The sequence below is a fragment of the Sceloporus undulatus genome, unplaced genomic scaffold (genome assembly GCF_019175285.1).
Source record: "Sceloporus undulatus isolate JIND9_A2432 ecotype Alabama unplaced genomic scaffold, SceUnd_v1.1 scaffold_12, whole genome shotgun sequence".
Lineage (NCBI taxonomy): Eukaryota > Metazoa > Chordata > Lepidosauria > Squamata > Phrynosomatidae > Sceloporus > Sceloporus undulatus.
The window spans coordinates 4,755,313-4,778,265 of NW_024802934.1; the positions used below are offsets into that span (position 1 = coordinate 4,755,313).

The 22,953-nt window shown below is 42.5% G+C and overlaps 1 protein-coding gene across 2 annotated transcripts in view; it reads left to right on the plus strand.

The window, feature by feature from the left end:
• The first annotated feature begins 799 nt into the window (after positions 1 to 799).
• Positions 800 to 22,953, plus strand: part of LOC121917204 (intraflagellar transport protein 57 homolog) — a 34,359-nt gene continuing 12,205 nt past the window's right edge. The window contains exons 1-4 of one of the 2 annotated variants that reach the window (XM_042442950.1): positions 800 to 1,027; positions 9,142 to 9,304; positions 14,258 to 14,376; positions 17,014 to 17,104. In XM_042442950.1, the coding sequence (XP_042298884.1) occupies positions 837 to 1,027; positions 9,142 to 9,304; positions 14,258 to 14,376; positions 17,014 to 17,104 (564 nt within the window). In that variant the 5' untranslated portion in view covers positions 800 to 836. The remainder of the gene's footprint in view (positions 1,028 to 9,141; positions 9,305 to 14,257; positions 14,377 to 17,013; positions 17,105 to 22,953) is intronic. The other variant, XM_042442949.1, reaches the window with a different exon arrangement.

Consider the following 22,953-nt stretch of genomic DNA (forward strand, 5'->3'; position numbering starts at 1 on the left):
TGTTTCATTGCTGCACTGCCTGCAGGACTTATAGAAGAGAGCTCAATTCACAACATACAGTTTTAAAACATGACTTTTTAACTGTTATATTTTTTAAAAAAACCTATTATATGTATTTCAATGGCTTTTATAGTGTTGGATTTTTATCGTTGGTTTTTAATTTTGATCGGATTTTAATAGTTGGTTTTATTTATTTGTTGTTGTTTTGAATTGTTTTGCATTTTTAACATTGTACCCCTGACCCTCAAGGAGAGGTGGGAGAGAGATAAAATTTATCACCATTGTATAATAATAACAATAGCAAAATATACATGTTCCTTTTAACATTGAGTTGTGTGTTTATAAGGATAAATTGTATTATTATTATTATTGCAAAACCTACACGTTCCTTTTAACATTGGGTTGTTGTGTGTATATAATAATAATAATAATAATAATAATAATAAATTATTATTATTATTATTATTATTATTATTATTATTATTATTATTATTATTATTATACACACACCACCCAATGTTAAAAGGAGCATGTATGTTTTGCTATAGGGAGTTATACTGAGGAGGGAAAAAGTTTTGTGAAGCTCCTTCCATTTAAACTCGCTCAGCGCCAACGGCCGACCAACGGAGGCAGCCGTTTCCATGGCAACGCTGACGAAGCCCAGGAAGAGGCGCGAGCGACGAGAACCAGCGCTTTGCGCCTGCGCAACCGAGACTCCGCCCCCGAGGGAAACGATTGGGCTTCGGCGGAGAGACGTTCCAAAGGGGCGGGGCTTGTTTCCCCGGCGACGCCTTTCCCGCGCTGGCGACTCGGAGGAGGCCGAGAATTGGGCTGAAATGGCGGCTGCTGCTGCTGCTGCAGCGGGGGAGGAGGAAGGCGACCTCAACGAGGCCCCGGAGGTGGAGCGGGGCCCCGGCGCTGCTTACCACATGTTCGTCATGATGGACGAGTTGCTGCAGAAGCTGAAGTTGCTCAACTACGAGGAAGAGGCGGCGCTGCGGAGCCACAACATGAGGCCGCCCTCTAGGTGACTCGACACGTGTCTCTGGAGCGGGTTTACACGTGCACGACGTGGGTTTCCTGGATATAAACTTGGGTTACATCCATACTGCAGGAATAACTCGGTTTGAGAGCGCTTCGGTGCCCCAAACAAACTACCATTCCCAGAATTCCACAGCAGGGAGCCCCTGGCCGTTTAAAGCGCTCTCAAACCGAGTTACTCCTGCAGTATGGATGCAGCCAGGCAGGTAAACTTTGTTCCAAAACGCACACTGCAGAAATAATAATCCAGTTTGAGACCGCTTTAACAGCCCTAGGGAATCCTGGGAAGTGTAGTTTTGTGAGGCCTTTTAGCCCTTCTCTGTCAGGTGCCACAGTGAACTACAATTTCCCAGGTTCTTCCCAGGGGAAGCAGTCTCAAACTGGGTTGTTTTACTTCTGCAGTGTGTTTTGGACCTTTGTTGTTGTTGTTTGCATAGCAACCAAAGTGCACAAATGTATGCCGCAAGCTTTCGAAGCTCCGCCACCAACTTCTTCATTTAGGCGCTAAAAGGTTTTAATTTAAAAGGTTTGCCCGATGAAGAAGAAGAAGAAGAAGAAGGAGCCTCCAGTGGAGCTTGGACAGCAGTGTGCCTTTTGGTTGGCCACTCTTTTGTGGATTTGGGTGTTGTTGTACTTTGAGATGTGGCCAACACGGCTACTCCTGGATATGTTGTTGTTGTTGTGTGCCTTCAAGTCGTTTCTGACTTACGGTGACCCAAAGGCAAACCTATTCATGGGGTTTTCTACACTTATGGAAAGAAGACTGAGGTTGCATCCACACGGCAGAAATAATCCAGTTTCACACCACTTTAACCTCTGGAGCTCAATTCTGTGTAATTCTGGGAACTATAGTTTGCTGTGGTACTGGAGCTCTCTGACAGAGAAGGGTAAATGCTTCTCAAAACAATTACTTCCAGAGTGAAGTCAGAGGCTTTCATGGCCGGCATCCATCGTTTTTTGTGGGGTTTGGGGGCTATGTGTCAATGTCCTAGAAGAGTTTATTCCTGACATTTCACCAGCATCTATGGCTGGCATCTTCAGAGATGATTCTCTGAAGATGCCAGCCACGGATGCTGGAGAAACGTCAGGAATAAACTCTTCTAGGACATTGACACATAGCCCCCAAACCCCCTATATAATAATTTCCAGAGTTCCATAGCATTGAGCTGTGCCAGTTAAAGTGGTACCAAACTGGATCATTTCTGCAGTACGGATGCAGCCTAAATATGTGGTCTGGGGAAATGTTGTCACTTGCATCTTTCAGGAGTGTTGCAGTTGCAGTGGCAAACCACCTCTGAACAAATCTTGCCAAGAAAACCCCACGATAAGGTCGCCTTAGAGTCTCCATAAAACGAAATGACTTGAAGGCACGTAACAACAACTGCAAACCAACAGCTACATAATGTGTATTCCTGCATGGCAGGGAGGTTGGCCCTTGTGGTCCCTTCCAACTCTGAGATGCTGTTACTGTTGAAGTTATTGAAGCAGAGGTTGGGTTGGCATCTTTTAGGACTTGGCTGTAATTGTGTATTCCTGTATGGCAGGGGATTAAAATGACAGTGCTCCAAAACACACTGCAGAAATGACCCAGTCTGAGACCGCTTTAGCTCCTCTGGCTCAGTGCTAGGGAATTGGTAGTTTATTGTGACACCAGAGCTCTCTGGCAGAGAAGAGGTAAATGTTGTCTCACAAAGCTACAGTTTCCAGAATTCCCTAGCATTGAACCAGGGCGGTTAAATCTGTCTTAAACTGGGTTATTTCTACAGTGTGTTTTGGACCAGAGATGATAGGAAAGGTGGAACTAGAAAGAAAGGAAGAGATGGATAGATTCAGTGAAAGAGACCACACATTGAGCCTCCAGGACTTGAGAAGAGAGGGAGAGGACCAGGAGTGTTGGAGATGTCTCATCTTCTGGGTCACTATGAGTCAGTCAACTGGAGGGCAGTTAACAACAACAACAACAACAACAACAGAGATTGGACTGGATGGGTGCTTATAGTCCCATCCTTCTGTAAGATCCTGTTACCTGGTGTTGGTAAATGGGTAAGAAACAGTTCCACGGCTGTTTAGGTTTGTTTGAATTTTTAAAAATTACAAGAAGAAATATATCATGTCTCTGATAAGCAATGTTATTTGGAAGATGGGCTGTACTGTCTTCCAGCCTCTGGCTATGTACTAGATGTTAGTCCGGCGGGACGTGGTAGGCATTGTTTTACGTGTTTTGTAATTTCCCCAATTTCTGCGTTTTTAATATTTGTACAGAGCAGTTCCTGGAAAGGTAAGAACTCAGGGTTTGAAAGTTTGTTTGCTTAAACCTTGTTCAGCTTGTTTCTCAAAACAAAAACAAAAAAACCCTTGCACAGGTATGGTAAGAGCTGATTATTTGGGTTAATATGCTGAATGTTGGTTGTTGTTTTTTGATATGTTGAATGTAATGTGATGTTTTAAAATACATATTGCTAATGGCAAAGGTGCTTTTCCTTGAAGGGCAGCTGCTCGCAACATCCTGCCATTTAGTGCAGTGCAGTGATCGGTTGAGGTTGAGCAAGGGACTCACATTTACTCTTACCTTTCAGCCTCACTGTAAAATGGGAAATTAATAATATCCTTTCATGTGATAATAATAAACATGGCTTAGGTGTCCTGGTTTTTTTTTAAAGAAAGAAATGTAAGGGTTTGCACAATATCTACATAGTCAGTAGTGCTGGTTACTAGTTACTCATGCTCTCCATTGACTAGTGCTGGTGACTTAAACATACTCTCCATTTGCTAACTTCTGTGCATCATATGGCACTCAGATGAGCATTCATTAAGGAAAGAGCCTTTCCAGGTGAGACACTATAATATTGTTCTTGTTTATCAATACAGTGCTCCCTCGGGTTACGAAATTAATTCGTTCCGCGGCTAATTTCGTAACCCGAAAACCTTCGTAACCCGAATTGCCATAGGCGCTAATGGGAAAAAAAGCCGCGGCTCTGCCGCGGCTCCATTTAAAACAGCGCCGGCGTTTTTTCGTAACCCGAAAAAACGTTCGTAACCCGAAACAATAAATCCCTATGGGATTTATTCGTATCCCGAAAAATTCGTAAGCTGGGTAATTCGTATCCCGAGGTACCACTGTAGCTGATTTTAGTGTAATAACTTCAGTACATACTGTCTTCACTCCTTTCTGGGGAAGTAGGGGTGACTTTTTTCTCTTATCTGTGCTCTGAAAATCATGGAATCCTTGGGTACTTTGGATCTGTCCTTTGTTTGTCTGTAACGTACTATATAGTATAGAGTGCATTGCTTTGCTATGCTACATGTCTTAGCAGGCTATAGCATGAGACACTGTTGACACAGTACAAATATTGTGTCAAGTTCTAAAGGATGGATTTGCCAAGGTTAATAGCTTATTGATTATTTCTAAATAGTGTGCCATAGAGTGTTACTGTTGCTGAGGATTGTATGTGAAGTGCAGCAGTGATAGAACTGAAGTCTTGGGAAGTAAAGCTGCCTAACTTAAGTTTTGACTTGGAAGCCATTGCATCTAAACGTTTGAAATACAGAATTCATATTTTAAAGATTTATTTTCTCAGTTGTAGTACTTTTTTCCTTCTATAGACAGAAGAACACTGAAGTTGGGTTCATTAAATTAATTAACTGTTCATAAAGTCCTTCTTGTACTTCAGTCAGAGTAACGATAAGAATTCAGTTTAAGCATGGCTAATGCATCTCTCCTTGAGTTTACTCTTAGTCCTTTTGCCAGTGAGATGAAACTATGTACTCTGTGTGAGTGCTGTTTGTAGGATGTACAACACACACACACTTGTTTCATGCTTTTTAAAAAATGACCTAATACATGTGTGGTGTATATGTATCAGTCTCAAGATACAGTCCTATATGTGCAGCTCACTTGAGGGGTGTACTTGTGTACTGAGCAGAAACATAGGATTGTGTTATCAGAAATGAAATGTCATTTGATTGAGGGTTGATGTTAAGAAGATGGATTTTTTTGTTCTGAACAACTCTTCATCATCCCAAAGGTAAATCAGTCATTGTGTCTGTTACAGTTTTCTTGATGCATGCTTGTGATATGCTTTTGCTGTTGTGTTAAAATCCTCTTCATTTTCCTCACCAGTTTTGTTCATATCAGTTATAGCTTATGAATGTCTAAATATAATTAAATTGAATTAAATATTAAGTGAATTGGCACATATCTTAAGGCCTTTGTGCAAACCTGGCTGGAAAATATAGATTTTTTTTCATGAATAGTTGAAGAAAATGTAAAATGGAGCATTGGCTTGGTTCAGCCATCACTGTCGTGATAAATACCATATATACTTGACTATAAGTCAATCTCACATATAAGTTGAGGGCAGGTTTTGGGGCCAAATTATGGATTTTGATATGACTCGTGGATACATTGAGGGTAAACCTAGCAGTTTGTAACAACGAATGTAAAGGATGAAGCAAAGGAAAACAATGAGAAAGAACTTTAAAAATGTTAACAGGCATAACTTTTTGTGCTCACTCTAAGGCTGGATGGATGAGAGAGTAGAGGGGGTTGATGCTGTTAGGTGATCCGAGAAGAGATTATGTAAACTCTTTGATCTTTTTGGAAAAGCGGTATGTAAATAAATTTTTTAATTATTATTACTACTACTAATGACTTCCTCCAGACCAGGATCACACTGTCATTCTATTCCTTGAAATATAGTAACTTGCAGAAGAGTTCTCATATCTTCACATAAACCCAGATATTGTATCATCACACATCCCCCTACCTTTCCGCCTTCTGTCCTGGAGAAATTTCAAAATGGCCTCCATTTTGAGCATGACTAAGAAGCGTTCATTTACATTTATATTAATGTTTTCAACTTTTATTTTGTAACGGCCTACATTTTTCTTGAATGTCCTACATTTTGTGGTGCCCCGTCCTCCTTGGTGCTTATGACATTTGGACTATGTGCTCAAAGTTTAGTTACATTTATATAGAATTACTGCATTAAATTTCAGCACTTGTTATTGCACTCAAGTGGAAAGGATTTTAATAGTGATATTTTAAAATGTTTTTCAAAGTTTTACATTTTTAAAAACAAGGTCTGTAGTGTACCGTATTTTCTTTTCATTTCATTTTCATTACATAACAACTGGAAAACTTGATAATAACCATAAATAACTGCAAGGGGCAAAATCAGATTCAAGGACATGTACCAAAGACAAGTATTTGAAACTGGCAAAATCAGATTCAGGTATACCATATATACTCAATTATAAATCGACCTCATGTAAAAGTCAAGGCCAGATTTTGGGGCCATAATTATGGATTTTGATATGACCCATGGATAAGTCAAGGTTAAATTTTAGCGGCATGTAATAAAGGCTGTAAAGGATGAAGCAATGGAAAATGATGCCAGAGAACTTAGAAAATTCTAGGAGGCATAACTGTTTGTTCTTACCCTAAAGCTAACCCCTAAAGTCAGTGCTTCCAGTACAGATTACATTCTTGACTTTCACCAGGGGATGGTTCCATTTTAAATAAAAGTTGAAGTACATTACTTACATTGACCCATGGATAAGTGGACTCAGGTTTTTGGGGTGTATTTTTTTACTAAAACTTCTAGACTTATACATGGGCATATACCAGTGGTGGTGAACCTATGGCACGCATGCCAGAGAGGGCACTCGGAGCCCTCTCTGTGGGCATGCGTGCCAGTGTGTTTGCTAGAGTTCATTACTAGAAAGCCAGAGGTACGTGGCACCTTGCCATAAATAAGTGGGGTTTGGGTTGCAGTTTGGGCACTCAGTCTCTAAAAGGTTTGCCATCACTGATATATACAGTAATCTCAGTACCATTGCCCCTCCATCGTTCGTGGACTTGAAGTCCATGTCCCTCACTCATTTGCAGGTGGCAAACAGAGGGGGACAAAATGGGGTGTGCTGCCATTCAAGCCAATGGGGCTTGAATATAAGCGATTTTCTGTTTTTGGGGTGGTGGTGGTGGTGGTGGTCTGGAACCGATCCCCGACAAAAATAGAGGGTCAACTATACTTTATTGTTTAATTATTCAGGCCTAATATTGAGGTAAGAAAGTGAGGAGGGGATGTATAGTACTTTCCTTTTTAATGCTCCTTTGGCTGAGGTGACAAAAGGCAAAATTTCTCGCTCTTGTTGATGGAGAAAAAAGCCACCATAGACTTATGTTTTGATTTCAGACCTGTCAGACATGCTCAGCCAAAAGACTTGGGTTTGTTGGCGCAAGTATTTTGTCTGTTTTGTGATACCAGGGCCACTAAACATGGTGGGACCTCTCACTACATATGTACATTAGGTGCTCCACATTCATGGGGGTTGGAGGCATAGGACCTTCACAAAAGAGGAAAACTGCAATATGTTTAGCCCCCCCCCCCCCCCCCCAATTAAATCAGTCTGTATTCCTGTCTCCATGCGCTAAGGAACACAAGTGAAGTGCATCTTCCATTCTGCTATTGTGAGGGATGCCAGGCCTTGTAGGAGGAAAGCTGCTGCAGTGAGTTGACCAGTGCTGGGTGAGGCTCGAAGGGTGGAAGGGAAGTAGGGGTTTTATGTATTATTTCATGCATTTACTAAGCTTACTAAACTTGTTCTTAGTTTTCTATACATTTTGTAGTCTGCATGCATCATCTGTGATTTTCTACAGTAGGCTACAAAACTAAAAAAAATCAATTTAATTATTTTTGGCAAACCCATGACTAATCAAATCTGCGAAAATTGAACTCATCATGAAAGTAGAGGTTCATAGAACCTGGGACATAACTGTTACGAGGGTGTATAAGATTGTGTTTCAAATTTTGTTTAACATAAGAAATGGAACACTAAAATATGTAATTAGGAATCTTTCAGTAAAAATAATAACAAAAACATTACAAATGGAACACTGGAGGATTAATTATCTGTCTGGTAAAAGTTATTGTTTCTTATCTTGTCAGAAATGGAGCAACAGAGTTAAGAACCTGATGTTAGGAACGCTGATTCCATTTATTATGGAACTTCTATTTTACAAATGCTTTTGTCAGAAATAAAACTCAGATTGTGCATGCTGTGAGCCAGTATTCAACAAGCTTCTTTTCACGGCATTCTAACTATCTAACAGCTAGAAATTTATACCATCCATACCTCGTTGGGCTGTTGTAATGCAAAAATAAACCCGGTGTATAGTGGTAATAAGTGCGCTACAGGTGTACTGTATGTGTGTAAAACATATATTTGAAGGTATTGTTCGTACCTTGCTTTTATTATTTCTGTGTGATACATCTGCTCCTTCATTTTTTACTTTTTAATTAATTAATTTATTTATTTGTTTAGGGATATTAATAGTCTGCATTGCTGCTTATTTGAGTTTATGGGTTGTCCTGTCTTGAAAGGCTAGAGTTAGTAGAGTTTAATACAATGTTTTGAACCCATTCAAAACAGCAACTTAAATCCTCACCAATAGGCATCAGCATAACTTTTGTTCCCAAAATCCAGCAAAAATAAGAACAGTCTTAGAATGCTTGACAGGTTTCTGTTTTGAATATGGCACATAAGGCATTACTGGTAAGAGGATGCTTTTGCTTACATGTATGAACTCATTTTACCTGATGATCTTGGCGATCATGATGCATGCAGTTATCTCTTATGTTATACTCCCCTTCCCTATTATTACATGCCATAATTATGTAAATTGTGAAAAAAATTGGTATCTTAATTGAATACATAAAGCAATATACTTTTGTAAAAGATCAGACAGTAAAAGTTTCATTAACTGTTAGATAATTTGGACTAGCGGCCACAACTGTTCAGGCAGCAGATTCTTGAGAATTGCATTTAAATCCTTTGCTTCAAATTAATTTTTGGTATGGTTTACGTACACAATAGAAAGCACAGCCATTTGTGGCATAACATTCTGAAAGTGCTGCAAAAAGAAGAGCACATCTATCAGAGAAATTGCCTGTCAGTGAAATACCACTCCTATAATGTCATCCTTGAAGAAAGCAATTTTGAGGGCATAGAAGGTTATAGTAATACAGAGTTCTGGTAGAGAGAAGACAGGATTTTTCAATATAGGTGGCTAATTTCTGCCCCTTCCTTTTAAAACAGGCACTACTTTGCGTTGCCCATTAACCCTGGCGAACAGTTCTACATGTTCTGCACTCTTGCTGCCTGGCTGATTAATAAAGCAGGGCATTCTTTTGAACAACCACAAGAATATGATGACCCAAATGCAATCATATCCAACATACTCTCCGAGCTGCGGTCATTTGTAAGTGAATTGTTTCACTTAGTACCATGTTTCAGCTATTCATAATTATTTTGTATTCTGCATATATGCTGGTTCTTTTTGTTTTATCATTCAGCAGAACTAAACTGAGTTGAGAAAAAGTGGCTAATGGTTTTATTTTCATGGCTACTTTTTTTTAGGCAGAGATTTAGGGCAACAAGTTTATTTTGCCACACAACCAAACACTTTTTTTGAAAGGTTGGACTCTATAATAAAGTTTGCACTGTTTTCACATGAAGGGAGTAGACGTTCAGTTGTAACATTACAATCAAATATATAGATACACTGAATACATGTTGTAGACAGAACTAAGAAGGGAAATGTAACTAAAGATGGAAAATCTGAAAATATTTCCCTCTGAGTTGGTAAGCTGCTTTCATCTCTTGATTAAAACTGGTACAGGACACTGCTGAGGTTTATCTAATATAGTTGCACTGGAGTTAATCCACGGGTTGCCAGTTGGCCATGCTCTTTTTAAGATATGATACTCAGAGCTGCTGAGGCTGGAATTCTATACCTTTTTACCCAAAGAGTTATAAAAATACCCATACTGGAACAAATATTTTCTAGTCACAGATTCTTTTCCCACAGTTCGGGTTGCCATACTGCTGGACCTCCAAAGTGGGAAAAATGTAGGACAAAATTTTCAAATGTAGGGCACACAAACATATGTCCTACATTTGAAAATTTTGTCCTACATTTTTCCTCGCGATCGCGGCGGGGAGTGCAGGCCAAGCGGCGAGGGAAAGCCTCCACTTAAGGAGGCTTTCCCTCCCCGCCTGGGCCCCGGGCCTCGCCGCGATCGGAGGCCAGGGCCAGGGCCTCGCCTCGTTCCTGGCCCCCACGGGGACCAGGAAGGAGGTGAGCAGGCTGCAGGGAGGCGGGGAGGTTGGCGCGGCTGCGCCCAAGAGGCATCGCCTCCCTGCAGCCTCCTCCGCCCCAGTCCTCGCAGCCCTCCTCTTCCTCCGCGCGGCCATGCGCAGTGGAGGAGGAGGAGGGCAGTGAGGCCCCAAGGGTTGCCTAGCAACCCCGCTGCAACCGGGCTTTTCCAGTTTTTTGGCTGCACCCGTGCCGTGACCGGGCAGGTGCCGCCAAAACCGGGAAAAACCCGGTTGCAGCCGGGTTATGGCAACCCTACCCACAGTGGTCAGACAGATGTCTGTAGCAAGGGTAGGAATAATCTTAGAATTGTAGACTTGGAAGAGACCACAAGGGCCATCCAGTCCAACCCCCTGCCATGCAGGAACTCTCAGTCAAAGTATCCTCAACAGATGGCCATCAAGCCTCTCTTTAAAGACCTCTAAGGAAGGAGACTCCACTGCACTTGGAGGAAGGAGTGTGTTACACTGTTGAACAGCCCTTACTGTCAGGAAGTTCTTCCTAATGTTGAGGTGGAATCTCTTTTCCTGTAGCTTGCATCCATTGTTCCAGGTCCTGTTCTCTGGAGTAGCAGAAAACAAGCTTGCTCCCTCCTCAATATGACATCCCTTCAAATATTTAAACAGGGCTATCATATCACCTCTTAACCTTCTCTTTTACAGGCTAAACATCCCCCAGCTCTGTAAGACGTTCCTCATAGGGCATGGTTTCCAGACCCTTCACCATTTTAGTTGCCCTCCTTTGGACGCTCCAGTTTCTCAACATCCTGTTTAAATTGTGATGCCCAGAACTGGACACAATATTCCAGGTGGGGCCTGACCAGAGCAGAATACAATGGCACAATTACTTCTCTTGATCTAGACACTATACTTTTATTGATGCAGCCTAAAATTGCATTGGCCTTTTTAGTTGCCGCATTGCACTGTTGACTCATGTTCAACTTATTGTCTACTTGGACTCCAAGATCCCTTTCACATGTAGTTTCATTCAGCCAGATGTCCCCTATCTTCTATCTGTGCATTTCATTTTTCTGCCCTAAGTGCAGTATCTTAGATTTCTCTGTGTTCAATTTCATTTTGTTGGCTTTGGCCCAGCTTTTTAGTCTATTCAGGTCATTTTGAATTTTGATCCTGTCCTCTGGGGTATTTGCTACTCCTCCTAGTTTGGTGTCATCTGCAAATTTGATAAGTATGTCCCCAATTCTGTCATCCAAGTCATTGATAAAGACTAGCACTGGGCCCAGGACAGAACCCTGTGGGACCCCACTGGTCACTTCTCTCCAGGATGAAAAGGAGCCATTGTTGAGCACTCTTTGGGCTCGTCCGGTCAACCAGTTACAAATCCACTTAACAGTTGCCTTGTCTAGCCCACATTTTACAAGTTTGTTTGCAAGAATGTCATGGGAAACTTTGTAAAAGGCATTACAGAAATCAAGATATGCTATATCCACAGCATTCCATTCATCTACCAAGCTGGTAATTTTATCAAAGAAAGAAATCAGATTTGTCTGGCATGACTTCTTTCCCTGAACTCATGTTGAGTTTTTGTGATTATGGTATTGCCATCTAGATGTTCACAGACTCTCTATTTAATGATCTGCTTTAGAATCTTTCCGGGTAGTGATGTCAGACTAACTGGATGATAATTGTTGGGATCCTCTTTTTCCCCCTTTTTGAAGATGGGGACAACGTTCGCCTTCCTCCAGTCTGCTGGGACTTCTCCTGTTCTCCAGGAGTTCTCAAAGATTATTGCCAGTGGCTCCGATATTACCTTTGCCAGTTCTTTTAATACTTTTGGATGTAGTTCATCTGGTCCTGGAGACTTATATTCATTTAGATTAACAAGGTATTCCTGTACTATCACTTTACTTATTCTCTGCTTAATTTCCACTATTCTGTTCTCTGCTCCATTTTCCTCAAGTTGAGCGCCCTTTGCCGTTTCTGAGAACACAGAGGCATAGAAGGTGTTGAGTAATGCCTTTTCTCTGCCATCTGTTAGCATTTTGCCATCTTCTCCACACAGTGGCCCTACCATTTCCTTCTTCTTCCTTTTGCTGCGGATATATCCAAAAAAGCCCTTTTTATTGTTCTTAACCTCTCTAGCAAGCCTGAGTTCATTCTGCGCTTTAGCTTTTCTGACTTCACCCCTACACATGCTAGCTATTTGTTTAAATTCCCCTTTGGTGTTTTCCCCATTTTTCCATTTCTTATACATGTTCCACTTAAAAGTTAGCTCAATTGAAAGTTCCCTAGTCATCCATCCTGGTTTCTTGAGGCACCTCCCATTTTTCTTCCTCACTGGAACTGTTTTAAATTATGCCTTCAGTATCTCCCTTTTGAGAAACTCCCATCCATTCTGAACTCCCTTCTCTCAGTTTACCAGGACCAAATTTCCACCCCCAAGACATTCTGTATGCTGCACAAAGCTGAGAGAGTTTTAAAAATACTTTTAAGATGGGGGAGGCTCCCAGGATACGGGGCATGAGCATTTCCCCCATTAAACTATCATGAAAGAGAGATTTTATCCATTGGCAAAGGATGGGGGAGCTGCCTTAGGAGCTGCATATCGCCCATGGGATGCACTTTGCTCATCCCTGCTCTATTGGAAGCCCATCAGCAAGATGTGAACACAATAGCACTCCCCCATTCATATTCTCCAGCTATTCATATTGAGAGGCATATGGCCTTTGATACTGGAGGCAACATATAGCCGGCATGATTAGTAGGCACATTTCCCTTCATGAATTTAATGAATTAATGTTTGCTCACATCTAGAAGACATAATTGTGCTATCAGCTGGTACAGTTGACTTATGTGCTTTGCATCTATCACTTCATTTTTCACGTTTTCACTCACTGCAGAACGATTAGAACCAATTGAGTTTTCAATGACTGAAGACCTAGAGAATATAATGAATGAAAGGGGAAAAGAAGGAGGGAATGAAGCCATTTTAAAGATCAAATGGAACTGAGAGCACAGTTGAGATCCTGGTACAGTTGATATTACAGGCAGTATGAAAGTGTTGATTTCTTGCTTGGAAACATTTGTGTTCATGCACGTGTGTATCCTGATATGCTTTAAGTCTATTGTTGATGTTTTCTTGCAAAGTAAATGTTCAGTCTTCTTCTATAGCAGGGTAAAAGAGAGTATTAACTCCTATACAATTGCATAGTTGTATAGAAGAGAGAATTTTGGCAAGTAAAACTGTGTTACGTTGCTGTAGGATAAAACAAAAATGACAGAGTCCTGTCAGATATGCACCCCCAACCACACAGACGAACAAAAACTGAACTGTTGTATCCACTCTCCATGGGCAAATTTAACAACAGTTGCTTTGTACAAGAGTCATTTAGTTGTCTTTAGGCCAAGTTATTGTGCGCTGTAATAGTGCTTGTAGTTGTAATAGAAATTGTAGTTCTAATATGCGTTTCAGACTGTAGCTGTGAATTGTAGTTTGTTAGCCAGCCTTCTCAGATTGATTTCTTAAAACACAGCTTTGTGTGTTTTATGAATTGAGCCTGTATGGTGACAGGTACTGCAGAAAGTGTGTCTACTTTTCAAAGAGAACCTTCTAAAATAGATTGCTCTTTCAATAATTCAAGGAAATAAAAGTGAAATTGAGTGAGCAGAGGCTTAAATAGTATACTTATGCACTATTGCCAGGAAATCTCTCTAAAAGGCTGAAGTGAAACCATGATATGTTTTGGCTGTCAAGTTCATGTTTGGGCAGTACATTCAAATAGCAAACTAAAATGTAAATTGATATGAATCCTGAATGTGTGGGTCACAGGTCTATTTACATGTGCCTTTGCCATCTCTTGATTTGTCATCACTTCGTGTTTGCAGCTTAGTTTTTGAACCTGAACCTATTTGAATTGACATGAGTTGATATGTAAATGATACTTGTGTTGTTTTAACTTTGGGGACCACTTATATGACAGTATATACATTCTTGATGTGAACCCACATGTGCACTACACCTCAGTAAAAGAAGAAGATGTGGTTAAAAGGTTAAATTATGTTAGTTCCCTACTCATGATATATAATTCTCTTTTAGGGAAGATCTGTAGATTTTCCTCCTTCGAAGTTAAAGGCAGGCTATGGAGAGCAAGCATGCTATGTTCTTGATTGTTTAGCAGAAGAAGCTTTGCAATTTACATCCTTTGCCTGGAAAAGGTATGATATCTTAACAAAATTGTTTCAAATACTCTTCTTTGTGTTTTAGGAAATTAAGGGGCTAATTTTACAAAATAGGGAAACCAGAATGATAGTGTAGATCATACCCCAATACAATCCTGTAACTCTCTTGTCAGACATAGAGCAGGCCTGTACAAATTTAGTTTTGTTTTGCATGAGTTCCAAATCATATATTAATCATTTATGTCAGTTATTAAGTATCGTTTTCATGATCATATATATGTTGTACATGTATTTTTCTAGCATGTGTACCACAATATTTTAATACCAGGAAATTGGCATAGGACCCTTTCTACCTCTATCAGACTGAAGGTGCACCTACACTGTAGAAATAATGCAGTTTGGCATAAATTTAACTACCATGGTTCTAACTTACAGAACCCTGGGATTTTTAGTTCTGTGAGGCACCAGCATCTTTTGGCAGAGAAGGTTAAAGGCTTTGTAAAACTACAAATCCCAGGAATCCATTGGATGGGAGATTCAGCACTTTAAATTATGTCAGACTGCTTTATTTCTACAGCGTCGATGGACCCTAAGACAACCTTTCTCCCAAGGGGCTCAGACTAGAAATTACACTCATCTCTCCACATTTGCGGCTTTGACTTTTGCAGTTTTGATTAATATGTTATCTCTAGGAATATATAGGTCCTTCAGCACAATTCTATGGTCAACTTTAACCAAAAGTCGCACTGAAGGGCCTAGAGATTCATAGAGAGAACACTCCACTAGGCATTTGTAGCTCCTCCAACACAATTCTGTGGCCAGTGTCTGGCAAATGTTGACCACAGATTTGCACTGCAGGACCTAGAGATTCCTAGAGAGCTATTCTGTCAGGTAAAAACATAGTGTTTTGTTATTTGTAGTTTTCCCACTTTTACAGGGGTCCTGTGCCCCTAAACTTGGTGAATGTGGAGGGACGAGTGTATACGTTTATCACATTTCCTTGCCTCAGCTATTAGAAAGAATGTCGAGGAAGAGCAATTTGCTCGACCATCTTCTGAAGGTACTGAGTAAGGATTTGAATTCCTTTGTTCAGGCCCCATGCTTGAGCTGCTGCACTGCAAAATTATCGTAGACACTGTTGTACAAAAGTGATTAAGAATATTCTACGGTGGACTCTCTGTATCTGCAGGCTGACAATCTGGATTGCTACACCTCATATTATTCAGTAGAGGTGCATGCACATGGATGGTCCTAGTAAATAGTTTTTGATGTTAGTAAATCACTATGCCGAAGATCTTTAGCAATTCCAGAGGAGTGGAATATCCCACTAGTGTTACTGTGCTGGCTAGCTCTGTGTGTGCCTTCCTACAGAGGCCAGTTAGAACCAGCGCTGCTTGTCTTCAAAATGTGTCAGTAACAGGTCCATGGAACCCAAGCACTATGGGTGGGGTGACTTGAGAAATTGCCTGTCCCTTTATCCACAGTTTACTTCCAAAGTCACTCCTCCCAGACCACTTAGTCAGGAATTGAAGAGACAGCTAGGTTTGAATATAGTCAGCTGTATGTGCTATTTAGCTGCCTTTTCCTCTGCCAGCAGTACATGGGTGAAGTAGGTCACTGAAATCCCCTTCCTCCATTCATCATGGGTTGCTGCTTCTTTTCTTCTGGCACAGTGAGGTCCTTGGGCAAGTGGCAAAACTGTCAAGCTGATTCCTGATCCTGGAATCTTGTCTTTGCCTGCATGCTCTCCTCTGAAATATAACAGTGATGACATGTATAATTTATATATGTATTTGTATCACATGCCTATTATTATTATTTTCCTTTTTTCAGAATTTCAAATGAAAGTGATATACTGTATAGTGTATAACACTTAAATGACAGTCTAATAAAATAATTTACAAAACAGTTAAGAGAGATGCCAAAACTGTTCACACCTATTAATAAAATTACAAAGTAGGTAAATAAATGGAAATTGTCACAGATTTGACTTATTTTGGTAAATAAAGTTAAATATATTGCTAAACATAGCTACTTGGATCAGGGTAAATTACATCCCTTTTAAATTCATTTTGAGGGCCACGAGGGGAGCCCAGCACACTAAATTTTATTAAGAAAAATCTTTTTAAAAGAAAAATTTGCTAGAAATGTTCCCCTCCCCTTCCTCCTCCTTGAGGGTATGGTGGGCAGTCTAACTGTATTTGGAGGGGCCTTGGGCTATTAAGTCTCAGGAAAGCCTCTTTTTTCATAATTAGAATGTAAAACAGACGTCTTTATGGCCATAAGACATCACTCTCAGTTGCCTTTACCTGACTTAGAAATCTGTTGAATCCAGAGGGACAGAAATGTAGATATGTCCATGTTAAATTTATGCCTAAACGAACCAGTATGGAAGTACAATTCTTACTGAGTACTGTATACCAGTTGTATTACAGAAATATCAGCAAGAAACACATTAAATAACTCTGAAGATGTTGCCACTTACTAATAAAGTTTGTTTTATCTTTTTATACAGTTATATTTCTTACTATCAGTATGTGTTATGTTAGAACTGTAGGCCCAGTGTTTTATCAGTTCTTTCCAAGTAGATTTCTGAGACCAGTTGTATATTTAATGTAGAAGAAAAGTGAATTATTACCTTACATTATCAGAGGAGTCCATTTATTGTTTCAGGCCCACTTATCCAACAGAAGAGCTAGAAGAAGAAGCAATAACAGAGGATGATGCTGAACTGACTCTTAATAAAGTAGAAGAAATAATCACAGTACGTGTATATATCATTTTCTGTCGATAGTTTGTTCTTCAAATGTGAGAAGAATCTATTTAACAGTGTAGTTGTATATGTATCTGCTCAAAAGTAAGCCTTATTGAGTTGTGTTGTGTTTTTGTGTTATTATTTTGCATTTTATGTTTTTCAGTTACCTGTATACCACCTGGACAATTCTGATAATTGGGCAGGCTTTAAAGTGTAATAAATAAATAATCTCTTCCAGACGAGAAGAAATAAGATTTCAGTCTTAATGTGAAATTTATCCACTAATCCAAATGTCCTTTTCATTTATGTGCATTTTTGTGAGTTCCTTCTAAAAAAGCAGTGTGGATCTTGGATTATAGTTACATTCATAGTGACCTTGAGAAAGTGGCTGACTATTCTGGATGCCTTGTTAATGTAAAATAATATAGTTGACCTTTTGGGAGTTGAACCATCACATTAGGGGCCCATTCCCACTATGATTTAAACCATTTTGCTGATCAGCTTATATGTGCCTCATTCACACTATCAGACCCAACTGCATTCAGTCTGAGCCGCAATGAGGCAAGGCAAATGCAAAAGAAACACTTTTTTTGAAGACAGATCAAAAAGTGGTTCTTCTGAAAAGAATCGATTAGAAAGTATGTTTAGCAAGTGGGAACGATGGACCTGAATTGCTTCGCACTGGAGGGGAGGGACTAATGGCAGAGGGCTGACAGAAGGTGTAACCCATCTTACCCCTGGTTTTTAGAAAAGCCACCATTTTCCTCCTCAGGACCCATCCTATATTTCAACCTTCTGCCCATGAGGAATTTCAAAACGTCCTCCATTCTGAGTATGACTAGGAAGAATGAATTTATATGCTGTGTTTTTAGCTTTTGGGTGTGTATGTGTGTGATGTCCCCCATTTTTTGCTGGTAGGTCCTCCATTTGGTGATTCCATGTCCTCCTTTGCGGTGAGGGCGTACATCCACCCTGGCCTTGGGCTCCGGGGTCTCTTCAAGGGTTCCTTCCCCACCCACAAAAAAAGCCAAGTCCTGGCGCAACCCTGCCAAGGCCAACCCCTTGGGGAGGAGGAGATCACTTGGAGGTCGCCAGCCCCAGCTTGAATGGCAATGAAATGAAATGAAATGAAATTTTATTTATATACCGCCGTTCCCATGATCACGGCGGTTTACAACAAATAAAATACTATACAGTACAATGCAATTTACAAGCAGCATAAAAAGCAAATACTACAATACAAAGATAAAAATACAACAATGGCATAGCATTACATATTTCAAGCACAGCATAATAACAAATAACAATGCACTTCACTACAGGACAGCAATACAATTCAATACAAGATAAAAATCTATACATGTCTCAGAACAACCAATATTACATAACAGCAATAACATATCCAAACAGTATAAGCCCAGCATTACTAACCAAACCCCACCCCTCCAAAAAACGCTGCTCCAGCAGCGGAGAGAAGTCCTCTTGGGCCGCTGCCCTGATGGAGGAGGGCGAGCGGCGGCGTCTCTGGTGGGGAGGCCGGGAGCCGGCTTTATGGGGCCGCTCTCACCGGCCCCCGCCCCAAAAAGCACTGCCCAGCAGCGGAGAGAGTCCTCTTGGGCCGCTGCCCTGATGGAGGAGGCGAGCGGCGGCGTCTCTGTGGGGAGGCCGGGAGCCGGCTTATGGGGGCCGCTCTCACCAGCCCCGCCCCTCCAAAAAAACGCTGCTCCAGCGGCGGAGAGAAGTCCTCTTGGCCGCTGCCCTGATGGAGGAGGGCGAGCGGCGGCGTCTCGGGGTTGGGGAGGCCGGGAGCCGCTTTAGGGGGCCGCTCTCACCGGCCCCGCCCCCCCAAAAACGCTGCTCCAGCGGCGGACAGAAGTCCTCTTGGGCCGCTGCCCTGATGGAGGAGGGCGAGCGGCGCGTCTATGGTGGGGAGGCCGGGAGCCGGCTTTATGGGGCCGCTCTCACCAGCCCCGCCCCTCCAAAAAGGAGAGGCACCCCTCAACCCAGACCCATCAAACCCATGAGGAGCCCTGGCCACCAAGGGATCCAGGGTACAAATCCCCGCTTAGCTAGGGACACCCACTCTGTGAGCTCTGGGTGCTTATAGAATCCAACACCACAGGCCTAATAGCCACTTACCCCTGAGTTACTTTGCAATAGAGGGATTTACATCTGAGTAGAAAGCCAGCACAGGACCCAAGGTTTAAATCTCTGCTTAGCTAGGGAAATCGCCTCTGTGAGCAATTGGTTCCTATTATACACACACACACACACACACACACACACGGGCAGAAAAGTATTTAGTCAGCCACCAGTTGTGCAAGTTCTCCCACTTAAAAAGATGAGAGAGGCCTGTAATTGACATCATAGGTAGACCTCAACTATGAGAGACAAAATGAGAAAACAAATCCACACAATCACATTGTCTTGATTTTTAAAGACTTTATTTGCAAATTATGGTGGAAAATAAGTATTTGGTCACTATCAAAAGTTCATCTCAATACTTTTTTATATATCCTTTGTTGGCAATGACAGAGGTCAAATGTTTCCTGTAAATCTTCACAAGGTTGGCACACACTGTTGCTGGTATGTTGGCCCATTCCTCCTTGCAGATCTCCTCTAGAGCAGTGATTTTTGGGGCTGTCGCTGGGCAACACGGACTTTCAACTCCCTCCAAAGGTTTTCTATGGGGTTGAGATCTGGAGACTGGCTAGGCCACTCCAGGACCTTGAAATGCTTCTTATGAAGCCACTCCTTCGTTGCCCGGGCGGTGTGTTTGGGATCATTGTCATATTGAAAGACCCAGCCACATTTCATCTTCAATGCCCTTGCTGATGGAAGGAGGTTTGCACTCAAAATCTCACGATACATGGTCCCATTCATTCTTTCCGGTACACGGATCAGTCGTCCTGGTCCCTTTGCATAGAAACAGCCCCAAAGCATGATGTTGCCACCCCCATGCTTCACAGTAGGTATGGTGTTCTTTGGATGCAACTCAGCATTCTCTCTCCTCCAAACACGACGAGTTGTGTTTCTACCAAACAGTTCTACTTTGGTTTCATATGACCATATGACATTCTCCCAATCCTCTTCTGGATCATCCAAATGCTCTCTAGCAAATTTCAGACGGGCCTGGACATGTACTGGCTTAAGCAGGGGGACACGTCTGGCACTGCAGGATCTGAGACCCTGGCGGCATAGCGTGGTACTGATGGTAGCCTTTGTTATGTTGGTCCCAGCTCTCTGCAGGTCATTCACTAGGTCCCCCCATGTGGTTCTGGGATTTTTGCTCACCATCCTTGTGATCATTTTGATTCCACAGGGTGAGAGCTTGTGTGGAGCCAACTAGTGGGTTTTTATGCTGGAGCCCTCCTCTGCACTTACTTGAATAACAATCCCCCATGATAGGGTTTGCTTTGTGTGTGTGTGGGTTGTGTGCCTTTAAGTTGTTTCAGACTTACAGCGATCCTAAAGTACCACAGGTCGCTGCCTCCCCCCCCCTTCCATCGCTCCCCAAAAGCTACTCAGTGGGATCCGCCGGTGCCTCCCTTGGCTTCCTCACTGCCAGGGCTGTTGGACATTCCCCCCAGTCCAATCCCAGAGCCCCCAGACTCCCTGATCCCTGGGAGGCTTGGGAGCTCCGGAGCCATGGGGATGCTGCCCAGGTTGGCACTGATGATGCATAGATGTGCTTCATATGATTGACATTTTTTTAAAATAAAAAAGACTGGCTAGTGTGTATGACAAGTGTGTCAAAAAAAGACACGAATGCATGGAATTCTTGAAATAATTAGCTTCCATGGTGGGACCTACTCATCGGTACAGAGTTCAGAGATCTGGTGTCAATGCGACTCGCAAAGCGATTTAAACACGAGTGGGAATGAGGCCAAAAAATCAGTTAGGCCTCTCTGTATATACAGCTGAATGGTTGCTTTGGGTAATAGAATAATAAATAATAATAATAAATTTTTTATTTTTATACCGCCCTTCCATAGATCAGGGCGGTTGACAGCAAAATATCAAACAACATATACATCAGGGTTACAAACAATTACATACAAACAGAATAAAACCCCCGTTAGCCAGTCCTCTTTGCCACAGAAGAGGAAGGGAGGCCCACTGGACTTTAATCGGGGAATGCAAGCTGAAATAGAAAGGTTTTTAGGTCCTTTCTAAATTGGGCCAGGGAGGTGGCCGAGCGGAGCTCTGTGGGCAGCGTGTTCCAAAGGGCTGGGGCGGCAATGGAAAATGTCTTCCTCGCGGTGGAGGTCAACCTAGCCCCTGGCACCTTAAGTAGTTGCTGCCCAGATATTCTGAGGGTGCGGGACGGAATGTACGGGGAGAGGCAGTCCTTCAGGTATCCTGGGCCCAAGCCATTTAGGGCTTTATAGGTCATCACCAACACCTTATATTGTGCCCGGAAACGAATAGGCAGCCAATGCAGATCTTTAAGCACCGGTGTAATATGGCTGGCCCTGGAAGTTCCAGTGACCAGCCTGGCTGCCATATTCTGTACCATTTGTAGCTTCCGGGTTTGGTATAAGGGTTGCCCCATGTAGAGTGCGTTGCAGAAATCCAATCTCGAGGTTACCAGAGCATGTACTACCGTTTCAAGGTCCCTCTGGGCCAGGTATGGGCGCAGCTGGCGAATAAGTCGAAGCTGATAACAGGTGTTCTTGACCGTCGCATTCACCTGAGCAGTCAGGTGAAGCGACGAGTCAAGAAGCACCCCCAGACTGCGCACAGAGTCCTTCACAGGGAGCGTGACCCCGTTCAGGACAGGTGGAACTGCCACCATTCCTGGACCAGGGGAACCTATCACAAGTACCTCCGTTTTCTCTGGATTCAGCTTGAGTCGGTTTTCCCTCATCCAGCCCATTACTGACTCCAGACAGGCCACGAGAGGAGAGACACCATCCCCGGTCACTGCATCAGTCGGAGACATAGAGAAAATTATTTGGGTGTCATCAGCGTATTGATAACCCCGCGCCCCATGTCTCTGGATGATCTCTCCCAGCGGTTTCATGTAAATGTTAAATAGCATGGGAGACAGAATGGCTCCTTGAGGGACCCCAGTTATAAGGGCCCTCTCATCGGAGCACACGTCTCCCAGCTGCACCATCTGGGACCTCCCAGAGAGGTAGGACCGGAACCACTGGAGCGCAGTGCCCCCCGATTCCCACCTCTGCCAGGCGTCCCAGAAGGATACCATGGTCTATGGTATCGAAAGCCGCTGAGATGTCCAAGAGCACCAACAGGGACACGCTTCCCCTGTCGATGCCCAGACGGAGATCATCGACCAAGGCGACCATGGCCATCTCAACCCCGTAACCCGCCCGGAAGCCAGTTTGAAATGGGTCCAGATAATCCGTTTCATCCAAGACCGCCTGAAGCTGGATTGCAACCGCCCTCTCGATCACCTTCCCCAAAAATGGCAGCAGCGAAACTGGCCGATAATTGTTATGTACCAGGGGGTCGAGGGAGGGCTTTTTAAATAAAGGTTTTACTATGGCCAATTTTAGTTCAGATGGAAATTGCCCTTCCCTCAAAGATGTGTTAATAATCCGGCGTAGCAATAAAGTTACCGCCGGTCCCCCCTGGGCCGCTAGCCATGAGGGACAGGGATCGAGAGAGCAAGTTGTTTTCCGAACACTTCCGAGGATCTTGTCCACATCATCGGTACTTACCAACTCAAACCGATCCAGTTTAATGGAGTCCACGGAGGCTCTGGACGCCTCTACTCTAGGTTCTGCTTGAATGTTGGTGTTAAGACCTTCGCTTATCCGAGAGGTTTTATCCACGAAGAAGTTATTAAATTGGTTGCAGCAGGCCTTAGAAGGTTCAAGGATCTGGTTCGG